General features: G+C 40.3%; 1 protein-coding gene across 2 annotated transcripts in view; it reads right to left on the bottom strand.

Moving 5' to 3' along the window:
- The window catches only part of LOC110459015 (protein RMD5 homolog A-like), a 29,064-nt gene extending 16,038 nt beyond the window's left edge, over window positions 1–13,026 (bottom strand). For both annotated transcript variants that reach the window (XR_002463846.1, XM_021511033.1), the window contains exons 1-5: window positions 12,693–13,026; window positions 11,966–12,102; window positions 9,923–10,060; window positions 3,481–3,581; window positions 693–859 (exon numbers count right to left, since the gene is read on the bottom strand). Coding sequence is in view for 1 of the 2 variants with exons in the window: in XM_021511033.1 (XP_021366708.1) it covers window positions 693–859; window positions 3,481–3,581; window positions 9,923–10,060; window positions 11,966–12,102; window positions 12,693–12,828 (679 nt within the window). In the remaining variant the exon portion in view is untranslated. The remainder of the gene's footprint in view (window positions 1–692; window positions 860–3,480; window positions 3,582–9,922; window positions 10,061–11,965; window positions 12,103–12,692) is intronic.
- Window positions 13,027–14,974: the final 1,948 nt, after the last annotated feature.

The raw sequence follows: 14,974 nt of genomic DNA, 5'->3' as shown, positions 1-14,974 counted from the left end.
AGGATAACTATGTGTATCTGCTAGGATAACTACATGTATCTGCTAGGATAACTATGTGTATCTGCTAGGATAACTACATGTATCTGCTAGGATAGCTACATGTATCTGCTAGGATAACTACGTGTATCTGCTAGGATAACTACATGTATCTGCTAGGATAACTACGTGTATCTGCTAGGATAACTACAGAGCACTGGAAAGTCTAGCTTGTTCAAGTGGCAGATAAAGGAAGCATCGGTTTATTCTTTAGTGAGGCAGTTCCGAATTGAGAGAAGTGGGCCCATAGACTCTGGCACATCTTTGATCAGGCACTTAACCAAGAATAGCTTAATTGATTTGCATTCGACTTTTGAATTAAATATGCAACATAATGAGTAGGAGTGTTCTCAACATTAGCCAGCTTCACGAGATGAGTAGGCAGACATTTTTATTGTCTGCCAACTGATTTCACCAGTTACAGCTCACAAAGCTGGTTGATATTGATGACACTCCTACCCATTATGTTGTACATACCTGTATATTTGTAATTTTGAGTCGACACCCAACCAATTGGTATCCATTTTCCAGCGAGCACTACTTAAGGACCCTACCTACATTGGACCGCCGTTGGCTCTTCTCCCCCCTATGTTCTAAAGTGAATGTTATCCGACACATTTCTAACAGAATTTGAATGCTTTGTATATCACACATACCTCTTGGATACTGGCTGGCAAACTGTGACAGGTGTCGGGAGTAGTATAAAGCCTCGGTCTGAGACATATGTCCTTGACGTAGGAGGTCAATGAACTTTAATCTATGTAGCTTAAACTCTAAGCAACTGTTAATTTCTCGTAATCGGTCTTTATTTGACGTCGCCCAGCTAATAAACAAACACAAGATATCAAAGTTATAATCATACCATAATAAAATAACAGTTCAATTTAATATAACATTACTATACTTGCTATAAATTTAAGCACTGAGTATGGGCACCCAGTGCTGTTAAATGACAGTATGAGCCAATATTTGAGATTTTTTTCTCAACAAAATTCCTGTCCCGAGGTCATGAAATAATATGACCTTATTGTCATTGTTTGTTTGTTTGAGTGGTATTACATCTGTAGAAGTTTCTTTGCTGTTGGATTAAAACCCAAGTGACCTTATTTTTAGTTCAAGAGTTCAAGTATTTAACAAGGAAATTGTTTACTGGTGGTATTGATGGAAATTATTACATAATTGCGTTTGTTCAGTTCAAGAAAATTAGTTAAATCACATTTCATTGGGCTAGCTACATCCGTGGAGAAGATTTACGACTCTCTAATCCTCGGCTAAAGCAGACTTCAATGAGACAGTCAATTAGCATCTCAACAAAATGAGGAGATTTTCGACTCTCTAATCCTCAGCTGAAGCAGCCAAGTAGCTCTGACGAGTAGACGATTGAGGAGATCTCTCTGTCTACCCTGACGAGTAGACGATTGAGGAGATCTCTCTGTCCTACTAAGCAGCCAAGTAGCTCTGACGAGTAGACGATTGAGGAGATCTCTCTCTCTACCCTGACGAGTAGACGACTGAGGAGATATCTCTGTCCTTCTCTGACGAGTCGACGATTGAGGAGATCTCTCTGCTCAACAAAATGAGGAGATTTTCGACTCTCTAATCCTCAGCTGAAGCAGCCAAGTAGCTCTGACGAGTAGCCGATTGAGGAGATCTCTCTGTCTACCCTGACGCGTAGACGATTGAGGAGATCTCTCTGTCTACCCTGACGAGTAGACGACTGAGGAGATATCTCTGTCCTTCTCTGACGAGTCGACGATTGAGGATATCTCTCTGTCCTCCCCTGACGAGTAGACGACTGAGGAGATCTCTCTGTCCTACCCTGACGAGCAGACGACTGAGGGGATCTCTCTGTCCTTCTCTGACGAGTCGACGATTGAGGAGATCTCTCTGCTCAACAAAATGAGGAGATTTTCGACTCTCTAATCCTCAGCTGAAGCAGCCAAGTAGCTCTGACGAGTAGCCGATTGAGGAGATCTCTCTGTCTACCCTGACGAGTAGACGACTGAGGAGATCTCTCTGTCCTACTCTGATGAGTCGACGACTGAGGTGATCTCTCTGTCCTACTCTGACGAGTAGACGTTTGAGGAGATCTCTCTGTCCTACTCTGACGAGTCGACGACTGAGGAGATCTCTCTGTCCTCCTCTGACGAGTCGACGACTGAGGAGATCTCTCTGTCCTACTCTGAGGAGTAGACGATTGAGGAGATCTCTCTGTCTCCCCTGACGAGTAGACGACTGAGGAGATCTCTGTGTCCTACTCTGACGAGTCGGCGATTGAGGATATCTCTCTGTCCTACCCTGACGAGTAGACGACTGAGGATATCTCTCTGTCTACCCTGACGAGGAGACGACTGAGGAGATCTCTCTGTCCTACCCTGACGAGTAGACAACTGAGGAGATCTCTCTGTCTACCCTGACGAGTAGACGATTGAGGAGATCTCTCTGTCCTACTCTGACGAGTCGACGACTGAGGAGATCTCTCTGTCCTACTCTGACGAGTCGAGGATTGAGGAGATCTCTCTGTCCTACTCTGATGAGTCGACGACTGAGGAGATCTCTCTGTCCTACTCTGACGGGTCGAGGATTGAGGAGATCTCTCTGTCCTACTCTGACGAGTAGACGACTGAGGAGATCTCTCTGTCTACTCTGACGAGTCGACGATTGAGGAGATCTCTCTGTCCTACCCTGACGAGTCGACGATTGAGGATCTCTTTCTGTCCTACTCTGACGAGTCGAGGATTGAGGAGATCTCTCTGTCCTACTCTGACGAGTCGACGATTGAGGATATCTCTCTGTCCTACTTTGACGAGTCGAAGATTGAGGGGATCTCTCTGTCCTTCTTCGACAAGTCGACGACTGAGGAGATCTCTCTGTCCTACTCTAAAGAGTCGACGATTGAGGAGATCTTTCTGTCCTACTCTGATGAGTCGACGACTGAGGAGATCTCTCTGTCCTACTCTAAAGAGTCGACGATTGAGGAGATCTCTCTGTCCTACTCTGACGAGTCGACGATTGAGGAGATCTCTCTGTCCTACTCTGACGAGTCGACGATTGAGGAGATCTCTCTGTCCTACTCTGACGAGTCGACGATTGAGGAGATCTCTCTGTCCTACTATGACGAGTTGACGATTGAGGAGATCTCTCTGTCCTACTCTGACGAGTCGACGGTTGAGGAGATCTCTCTGTCCTACTCTGACGAGTCGACGATTGAGGAGATCTCTCTGTCCTACTCCGACGAGTCGACGATTGAGGAGATCTCTCTGTCCTACCCTCAAGTTAGGGACTGATATCCTTCAAATTGTCCATTAATTACCATCTGACAAACACACTCAGTTCTATCTGACACCTGTGGTTATTATAAACTAATTACCATCAAATTGACTGTATTATGTAGGCAAGTCTAATGCCAGTTTTTATAGGTAATAATAACATGTAGGTACTTACCATAACGCTGGTTCTAAATTCTTTTGTTTCAACGCTCCAAGTATCCGATGCAATTCTAAGAAAGGTTCTTTTTTCTCTCCTGCGATTTCTAAGTTTGCCTCCTGTAACAATTAGACAAAACTTATGTAGAGAGAATAAGCAGTTTTACTATTAGAGTGTACTGTGAATATTAGGATGTCAAATACACTTATATTCAAATGAAGAACAAGTGGGATTAGTTTCGCTGATAAGACAGTCTTATATGTCAAGGGGAAAATCTAAGTTACAATGGCCCTCAACTCTTGTTACAACTGACGCAGAATTCTGATTTCATGATGTGTGAACCCTCATATATATACCCATGACACATACAAAGTTTAATATATTACCCATGACACATACAAAGTATCATATATTACCCATGACACATACAAAGTTTCATATATTACCCATGACACATACAAAGTTTTATATATTACCCATGACACATACAAAGTTTCATATATTACCATGACACATACAAAGTATCATATATTACCCATGACACATACAAAGTTTCATAAAATTCAACTGAAAACTGTGCAACGACTTGTACTAGCTCCCAAGAAAGTGTTATGCCACAGGAAAAAAACAAAGTTGTCAAAGGCCATTATTCTTGTAAAAATTAAATGGACGCAGGATCCCAATATCACGATATACAAATGCTCACATGATACCTGTGACAAACACAATTTTATAACATTGACATTCACGTTTGTAACATACGCGGGTGTAGAAAAACTACAACAAAATATTAATATTAGATATTTGGAAACAGATATTTAGAGATATATAATCAAATGTCAATGTTTCTTACAGCTAGAATAAAAGGCTGATTTCCTTTTAAAAGTTCACACTGATTCAGGTGAGACGCTGTCCGAGGGAAGTGTAATTAACAAAGAGCCGACTAACACTACATAAACTAGTCCTGCTGACCACATGATATTGTGTTTGACCACATGATATTGTGTAAGTTGGGCATCAAACCAACAGTTCTAGGAGTAGATACCAATGACCTTCAGAAATGGACCAGCACAACTAAACCTGGCCCTGTTGGCTTTACTAGTGAAACTTACTGGGCATCTGTTGGCTTTACTAGTGAAACTTACAGGGCATCTGTTGGCTTTACTAGTGAAACTTACTGGGCATCTGTTGGCTTTACTAGTGAAACTTACTGGGCATCTGTTGGCTTTACTAGTGAAACTTACTGGGCATCTGTTGGCTTTACTAGTGAAACTTACTGGGCATCTGTTGGCTTTACTAGTGAAACTTACTGGGCATCTGTTGGCTTTACTAGTGAAACTTACTGGGCATCTGTTGGCTTTACTAGTGAAACTTACTGGGCATCTGTTGGCTTTACTAGTGAAACTTACTGGGCATCTGTTGGCTTTACTAGTGAAACTTACTGGGCATCTGTTGGCTTTACTAGTGAAACTTACTGGGCATCTGTTGGCTTTACTAGTGAAACTTACTGGGCATCTGTTGGCTTTACTAGTGAAACTTACTGGGCATCTGTTGGCTTTACTAGTGAAACTTACTGGGCATCTGTTGGCTTTACTAGTGAAACTTACTGGGCATCTGTTGGCTTTACTAGTGAAACTTACTGGGCATCTGTTGGCTTTACTAGTGAAACTTACTGGGCATCTGTTGGCTTTACTAGTGAAACTTACTGGGCATCTGTTGGCTTTACTAGTGAAACTTACTGGGCATCTGTTGGCTTTACTAGTGAAACTTACTGGGCATCTGTTGGCTTTACTAGTGAAACTTACTGGGCATCTGTTGGCTTTACTAGTGAAACTTACTGGGCATCTGTTGGCTTTACTAGTGAAACTTACTGGGCATCTGTTGGCTTTACTAGTGAAACTTACTGGGCATCTGTTGGCTTTACTAGTGAAACTTACTGGGCATCTGTTGGCTTTACTAGTGAAACTTACTGGGCATCTGTTGGCTTTACTAGTGAAACTTACTGGGCATCTGTTGGCTTTACTAGTGAAACTTACTGGGCATCTGTTGGCTTTACTAGTGAAACTTACTGGGCATCTGTTGGCTTTACTAGTGAAACTTACTGGGCATCTGTTGGCTTTACTAGTGAAACTTACTGGGCATCTGTTGGCTTTACTAGTGAAACTTACTGGGCATCTGTTGGCTTTACTAGTGAAACTTACTGGGCATCTGTTGGCTTTACTAGTGAAACTTACTGGGCATCTGTTGGCTTTACTAGTGAAACTTACTGGGCATCTGTTGGCTTTACTAGTGAAACTTACTGGGCATCTGTTGGCTTTACTAGTGAAACTTACTGGGCATCTGTTGGCTTTACTAGTGAAACTTACTGGGCATCTGTTGGCTTTACTAGTGAAACTTACTGGGCATCTGTTGGCTTTACTAGTGAAACTTACTGGGCATCTGTTGGCTTTACTAGTGAAACTTACTGGGCATCTGTTGGCTTTACTAGTGAAACTTACTGGGCATCTGTTGGCTTTACTAGTGAAACTTACTGGGCATCTGTTGGCTTTACTAGTGAAACTTACTGGGCATCTGTTGGCTTTACTAGTGAAACTTACTGGGCATCTGTTGGCTTTACTAGTGAAACTTACTGGGCATCTGTTGGCTTTACTAGTGAAACTTACTGGGCATCTGTTGGCTTTACTAGTGAAACTTACTGGGCATCTGTTGGCTTTACTAGTGAAACTTACTGGGCATCTGTTGGCTTTACTAGTGAAACTTACTGGGCATCTGTTGGCTTTACTAGTGAAACTTACTGGGCATCTGTTGGCTTTACTAGTGAAACTTACTGGGCATCTGTTGGCTTTACTAGTGAAACTTACTGGGCATCTGTTGGCTTTACTAGTGAAACTTACTGGGCATCTGTTGGCTTTACTAGTGAAACTTACTGGGCATCTGTTGGCTTTACTAGTGAAACTTACTGGGCATCTGTTGGCTTTACTAGTGAAACTTACTGGGCATCTGTTGGCTTTACTAGTGAAACTTACTGGGCATCTGTTGGCTTTACTAGTGAAACTTACTGGGCATCTGTTGGCTTTACTAGTGAAACTTACTGGGCATCTGTTGGCTTTACTAGTGAAACTTACTGGGCATCTGTTGGCTTTACTAGTGAAACTTACTGGGCATCTGTTGGCTTTACTAGTGAAACTTACTGGGCATCTGTTGGCTTTACTAGTGAAACTTACTGGGCATCTGTTGGCTTTACTAGTGAAACTTACTGGGCATCTGTTGGCTTTACTAGTGAAACTTACTGGGCATCTGTTGGCTTTACTAGTGAAACTTACTGGGCATCTGTTGGCTTTACTAGTGAAACTTACTGGGCATCTGTTGGCTTTACTAGTGAAACTTACTGGGCATCTGTTGGCTTTACTAGTGAAACTTACTGGGCATCTGTTGGCTTTACTAGTGAAACTTACTGGGCATCTGTTGGCTTTACTAGTGAAACTTACTGGGCATCTGTTGGCTTTACTAGTGAAACTTACTGGGCATCTGTTGGCTTTACTAGTGAAACTTACTGGGCATCTGTTGGCTTTACTAGTGAAACTTACTGGGCATCTGTTGGCTTTACTAGTGAAACTTACTGGGCATCTGTTGGCTTTACTAGTGAAACTTACTGGGCATCTGTTGGCTTTACTAGTGAAACTTACTGGGCATCTGTTGGCTTTACTAGTGAAACTTACTGGGCATCTGTTGGCTTTACTAGTGAAACTTACTGGGCATCTGTTGGCTTTACTAGTGAAACTTACTGGGCATCTGTTGGCTTTACTAGTGAAACTTACTGGGCATCTGTTGGCTTTACTAGTGAAACTTACTGGGCATCTGTTGGCTTTACTAGTGAAACTTACTGGGCATCTGTTGGCTTTACTAGTGAAACTTACTGGGCATCTGTTGGCTTTACTAGTGAAACTTACTGGGCATCTGTTGGCTTTACTAGTGAAACTTACTGGGCATCTGTTGGCTTTACTAGTGAAACTTACTGGGCATCTGTTGGCTTTACTAGTGAAACTTACTGGGCATCTGTTGGCTTTACTAGTGAAACTTACTGGGCATCTGTTGGCTTTACTAGTGAAACTTACTGGGCATCTGTTGGCTTTACTAGTGAAACTTACTGGGCATCTGTTGGCTTTACTAGTGAAACTTACTGGGCATCTGTTGGCTTTACTAGTGAAACTTACTGGGCATCTGTTGGCTTTACTAGTGAAACTTACTGGGCATCTGTTGGCTTTACTAGTGAAACTTACTGGGCATCTGTTGGCTTTACTAGTGAAACTTACTGGGCATCTGTTGGCTTTACTAGTGAAACTTACTGGGCATCTGTTGGCTTTACTAGTGAAACTTACTGGGCATCTGTTGGCTTTACTAGTGAAACTTACTGGGCATCTGTTGGCTTTACTAGTGAAACTTACTGGGCATCTGTTGGCTTTACTAGTGAAACTTACTGGGCATCTGTTGGCTTTACTAGTGAAACTTACTGGGCATCTGTTGGCTTTACTAGTGAAACTTACTGGGCATCTGTTGGCTTTACTAGTGAAACTTACTGGGCATCTGTTGGCTTTACTAGTGAAACTTACTGGGCATCTGTTGGCTTTACTAGTGAAACTTACTGGGCATCTGTTGGCTTTACTAGTGAAACTTACTGGGCATCTGTTGGCTTTACTAGTGAAACTTACTGGGCATCTGTTGGCTTTACTAGTGAAACTTACTGGGCATCTGTTGGCTTTACTAGTGAAACTTACTGGGCATCTGTTGGCTTTACTAGTGAAACTTACTGGGCATCTGTTGGCTTTACTAGTGAAACTTACTGGGCATCTGTTGGCTTTACTAGTGAAACTTACTGGGCATCTGTTGGCTTTACTAGTGAAACTTACTGGGCATCTGTTGGCTTTACTAGTGAAACTTACTGGGCATCTGTTGGCTTTACTAGTGAAACTTACTGGGCATCTGTTGGCTTTACTAGTGAAACTTACTGGGCATCTGTTGGCTTTACTAGTGAAACTTACTGGGCATCTGTTGGCTTTACTAGTGAAACTTACTGGGCATCTGTTGGCTTTACTAGTGAAACTTACTGGGCATCTGTTGGCTTTACTAGTGAAACTTACTGGGCATCTGTTGGCTTTACTAGTGAAACTTACTGGGCATCTGTTGGCTTTACTAGTGAAACTTACTGGGCATCTGTTGGCTTTACTAGTGAAACTTACTGGGCATCTGTTGGCTTTACTAGTGAAACTTACTGGGCATCTGTTGGCTTTACTAGTGAAACTTACTGGGCATCTGTTGGCTTTACTAGTGAAACTTACTGGGCATCTGTTGGCTTTACTAGTGAAACTTACTGGGCATCTGTTGGCTTTACTAGTGAAACTTACTGGGCATCTGTTGGCTTTACTAGTGAAACTTACTGGGCATCTGTTGGCTTTACTAGTGAAACTTACTGGGCATCTGTTGGCTTTACTAGTGAAACTTACTGGGCATCTGTTGGCTTTACTAGTGAAACTTACTGGGCATCTGTTGGCTTTACTAGTGAAACTTACTGGGCATCTGTTGGCTTTACTAGTGAAACTTACTGGGCATCTGTTGGCTTTACTAGTGAAACTTACTGGGCATCTGTTGGCTTTACTAGTGAAACTTACTGGGCATCTGTTGGCTTTACTAGTGAAACTTACTGGGCATCTGTTGGCTTTACTAGTGAAACTTACTGGGCATCTGTTGGCTTTACTAGTGAAACTTACTGGGCATCTGTTGGCTTTACTAGTGAAACTTACTGGGCATCTGTTGGCTTTACTAGTGAAACTTACTGGGCATCTGTTGGCTTTACTAGTGAAACTTACTGGGCATCTGTTGGCTTTACTAGTGAAACTTACTGGGCATCTGTTGGCTTTACTAGTGAAACTTACTGGGCATCTGTTGGCTTTACTAGTGAAACTTACTGGGCATCTGTTGGTTTTACTAGTGAAACTTACTGAGCATCTGTTGGCTTTACTAGTGAAACTTACAGGGCATCTGTTGGCTTTACTAGTGAAACTTACTGGGCATCTGTTGGCTTTACTAGTGAGATTTACTGGGAATCTGCAGATTGATAAAAGAGAGTGTGACTGTATCCAAAGACATACAATAATGTCGAAAACACAAATTTTTGTGTCCCGAAAATTGCTGACTGTCTAACTTCCCTTCCATATTTCTACCCTGTTCATTATATATACAAGTATATGGAAAAAGAACATCTAAAATTCAAGTTTGATATTGTTTTGCATACAATTTTTACTGGTTAAATGTTTAAAAAATTGTACATCAGCCCTTAAGTTCAATTTGTTCATTTTCGTTTTAAATTTATGTGAAAACAAATGGATCATTGAATAATACATAGAAAGATGATGCGATTTGTTAGAGAGATTTTAGTTTGGTTGGGTTTCAACCTCATCCATACCGCAACAAGAGCATCAGCAATGTCCAACATCCCCTGTCTCATAAAGTGTTCGCAGACAACTTCGTTTAGTAGGTGAGTTTTTTCCGTTCCTTCAAATGCCCCATCTGTTGCTATGGAAGTCAAATCATTGACAAAATTCTGAAAAGTCAAAAGAATTTCCATATAATCCTCACAGCAACTAAACACTCACCATCTGTTGGTAATTATTTCAAATGTATCGTTCAAAAGATGACGGAGAATACCTATAGAAATGTTAACAAAATCGTTAATACTGGAAAAATGAACAAAGGAAAGATTTACGTGGCGACTGTCATTGATCAGGAAGCAGAAGATGCTCACCCTCCTTGAACCCTTGGTCTTATTCTTCTTGGTATTTTTTCAAGAATCTACATGTAAATCTTTTCCTAATCTAATGTAACCCTAATCAGTAGGTCACGTCCTCACATCCAGTTCTCTGGTAGTGACACCAAAACCACAAAGATCGCTAATGACCATAATCAACAACAACGCACTGCATATCACACAAATACATCAATAAAGTTTACTGCTAAGGGGGCATAATCCAACATGTTACAGACACTGCTGACCAACACGTTACAGATACTGCTGACCAACCCGTTACAGACACTGCTGACGAACACGTTACAGACACTGTTGACCAACACGTTACAGATGCTGCTGACCAACACGTTACGGATACTGCTAACCAACACGTTACAGATACTGCGGACCAACACGTTACAGACATTGCTGACCAACACGTTACAGCCACTGCTGACCAACACGTTATAGACACTGCTGGCCAACACGTTACAGATACTGCTAACCAACACGTTACAGACACTGCTGACCAACACGTTACAGATACTGCTGACCAACATGTTACAGATACTGCTGACCAACACGTTACAGACACTAGAATACCTTATTAGTGTCAACTGCTGACCAACACGTTACAGATACTGCTGACCAACACGTTACAGACACTGCTGACCAACACGTTACAGATACTGCTGACCAACACGTTACAGACACTATAATGCCTTATTAGTGTCAACTTATTATTAGTATTCCTTCACAATAGTAAGCATGAACACAGGATGCAAAGACTTTAACAAAAAAATTAATGCGAAGCAAAGGATGTAGGACATTAATTTGGGTTACACATTAAACAAAATTCCATGTCTAATTTCATTTGCTTTGTAAATAAACATAGCTAAATTTCTAATAATAAGTATTAGTGTCAACTGCAGGTTTTTGGTACAATCTTCACTAGGAGCACAATTGTAAAAATCTATAGCCTGTGTTATAATTACAGCAGCAGTTGTGTGCTTACTCTTATCTAACTTTAGTGAAACCTGTCTAATCTGACATCTCATGGAACATAACATATTGGTCAGATTAACCTGTCTAATCTGACACCCTGCAAGATAAATAATATGTTGGTCGAATTAAACTAATCTGACACCCTGTGGAGCATAATGTGTTTGTCTGTTTAATCTGTCTCATCTGAAACCCTAACAGACACAACATATTGGTCAGTTTAACCTGTCTAATGTGAAACCCTTCGGAGACATATATTGGTCAAATTAAACTGTCTAATCTGACACCCAGTGGGATTAACAAGATACTGTCCGATAAAACTGTCTAATCTGAAACCCTGTGAAACATTACATATTGGTCAAATTAAACTCTCTAATCTGACACCCAGTGGGATAAACAAGATATTGTCCGATAAAACTGTCTATACTGAAACCCTGTGGAACATTACATATTGGTCAAATTAAACTGTCTAATCTGACACCCAGTGGGATTAACAAGATATTGTCCGATAAAACTGTCTAATCTGAAACCCTGTGAAACATTACCATATGGTACACAACATATAGGTCAAAATGAGACAGGTTATCAGAATACACAGGTCTTACCCTTGGTAAATACATAATAAATGGTAGTAGCATTATGTTGGATCAGATCAAGGTGTGTGGTCAGAATACACAGATGTGGGTGTGCACTTTGTGCACACTTTTGGGGTATTCTTACCCTGTCAATTGATTTCCCGACTTTAGACACAGTGCTATGAAGCTCTTTATGTTCCTGTCCCAAGCGTGATACTGCCTCTTTAATCCTGCGAACAGTCTGTGTCAATATCAAGGTTTGGGTTGCTGTTAGTGTTTCACCTGTAAATTAAAACAAGATCCAGGTTAAGTTGAACATTGATGATTTTACATTTAAGCATGAAGTGTATTTTAAAGTCTACACATCCTAAATATTTACAAACCTGTTTTGGTTTTTCCTTTGCTAAGCACATGTACACAGTACACTTCATAAAAACACAGGTTCGTCATGATCAGGGTCAAATTGGAATTCAAAACTGAGACTTCAGAAGTATTGTGCCTGTTTTAGGCATAACAGTTACATGTATATTGCATTACACAATCAGACCACAGCTTTGTGTGCTATGACCCATATCAGTATACATGTAACATATATGTGTATTTCGGACATTTGTAACGAACCCCTGTGATCAGATTATGATTCAGGTTGTCATCAAAACGAAGAATACTACTGATGGCTGACCAGTTAAGATCCAGTAAAGGGGTTTTTCCACCAGCTGGTTGATATTATAATTTGTTATCGAAGACATGTTACAATTAACAGTTAAACATAACTTAAGACGTTGTTACAAGACAAAGACCAGAGAAAATCTTTCCAAACCACTACGTTCAAACTTCAAACTCAGACTTTATTTGAAGGAAAATGTGCTTACCGTCACCTAACTCCCGCTGTATACTTTGGATTGAATTGCACAATTCATCAAGGTTTTTGGTTGAATGGTCCTTCAAGCCAGCAAATTTGTTAAATACTTTCTCAACTTCTCTCTCAACTGCATTGCACGACTCCATTTTTGTTTTTCAGCCTTGACCTTCTCTCATGAGCTTCCGTTATATTCACACATATTTATAATTGGTGTTGGTTCATTGTGTTGTTTTAACAAATACGAAAACGTGGCAGTGGCCTAATAACCAGAAAAGTCGACAGACACAACACTAGAAAACAAAATTAATATGTTAGCAAATATCACCGGAAGCAACCGAACAGGAAGTCACTCTGACAGCTGGTTTCGTTAACGACAAGATACAAATACAGGATTGCGATTAAAACGTTCCATCAGACTTTGGTCTACCGGTTTTGTTTTATTTTCTGGTAAGCAATTGTACTTTCCCAGCCTCATCAATCATTAACACTTGAACGTGTGCAATTTGTACACAGCATTGCATTTATTGCCATTTTTTAAATGTATGACTTAAACTCTTATTCATCCCGAGAAATTAACGTTTATTTAACACGTGATTATAATCAACATGAGGTTAGTTTCTATAGCACTCTTTTGCTATTGTTCCGAGTCGATACAAAAAAAAATCAGCGGCCTTGAAAATTCAAAGATAATTTGTGAAACTAAGTGTACAAACTACTAAGTACTGATTCTGGACACATCGAACCAATCTATATAATGTTGTAGTGTGGGAGTGTGAATGTGTGAATGTGTGAATTTATGCATATTAACTTGCCAATGTTCTATCATTCATCATATACAATTTAGTATGGTAATTTTTAAGCTGCCATCTTGAAATTGTGTTTATATTATCATTGTATTTTATAACGGAAATGTCCTTGCATACGATGTATATATTGTGCCCGAATCCGTTGCTATCTGAAGACAATAAACTGTGTTTCAATCAAACGCAAATTTGTTTGGTTGAAAGTGCACACCTCTACCACATCTCTGCGTGCCGCATTGTAAATGTGCTCTGAAAGGGCCACTTATTATTTTGGGGAATGGCTGACGATCAATTTAGCTCAACAGTTAAAGCTATTCATTTTGAAATAGTAAGCGAGGGTCAAGAGAGGTGCCAATTGTATGTTCTTCCCAAAATTAACTCAAAATTAACATTCGTAGTAATAAAAAATGGTTTTCGAATTAACTGTCACGCATGTGCGTAAATAAAGAAAGTTATGTTTTCGTACATATATTGTGTAAGTATTTACCAGCTAAAAACTGTCTCTGTTGCCATAATCGACAGCAAATAAAAGTCGATATACCGTTTATAGTTTAATTGCCATAATAATTATAATATCATTGTGTGAAAAAAATCTTATATATTTTTTTCTCTTTGTTGTACGCCAGTTTTGTTTGAATGAAGCACAGGGGTTCGTTACAAATGTCTGAAATACAAATAGGCTATACTGATATACTATTTATAGAGTCTATTCAATCCTATGATATTTCTGCTCTGAACACAGAGTTCTGATATAACTTACTTAAAATAATCATGAATATAATATTCTTACTCTATAATCCATCTATCAAATGAAATTGTAAAAACAAGAGTTAGGTAAGGCGAGTCCTTGCTAAAATCTACTCGTGTCGGAGTGGATAACAAGTGTTTGTGTGGATTCCGACTTCAATCTCCGTTCCGATACATATACAACGGTTACTTGCATGCAAACTTTTAGCATCAACACATACGTTTGTAGCTGTCGCTGTCAGTGTGTTCAATTACAGCTTTCGTTACAAGTTCTTCAGCAGACAGTTCGTCTCAACATGATGAACCAGTGAGACTTTTCCACGGTTACTGACATTCCTTGCGCGAGCGCGCGCGTGTGTGTCTTTTCATTGCTCATTCATAAAAACCAGAAATCTTGTAATTTTTATTACCAACTCGATGGACAATCTTATCAAAATACAGATTTTTACTACGCCAATACTTTCCGTTCTGATTTCTAGTATAATATAAACTTTATTTATTTTACAAAAATTATGAATCAAGTTATTTCAACTTATATTAATCACTCTTGTTGGCCCGGATGTCAGCGTGCGGGAGTCTTAATGTAGGAGGAAACCGGAGTACCCGGAGAAACCCCATCTGGTCGGGCAGGTGATCATGACCCCATACCTTTTCACATCCGATCGGGGAATTGAACCCCAGCCGTTTTGGTGAAAGGCAAGCGCGCTATCCACTGCGCCACCCGAACACCCACTGATTTCAA

The sequence above is a fragment of the Mizuhopecten yessoensis genome, unplaced genomic scaffold (assembly GCF_002113885.1).
Source record: "Mizuhopecten yessoensis strain PY_sf001 unplaced genomic scaffold, ASM211388v2 scaffold9909, whole genome shotgun sequence".
Classification (NCBI taxonomy): domain Eukaryota; kingdom Metazoa; phylum Mollusca; class Bivalvia; order Pectinida; family Pectinidae; genus Mizuhopecten; species Mizuhopecten yessoensis.
Note: the sequence above shows the minus strand (reverse complement) of the source record. Positions and strands in the feature narration are given on the sequence as shown.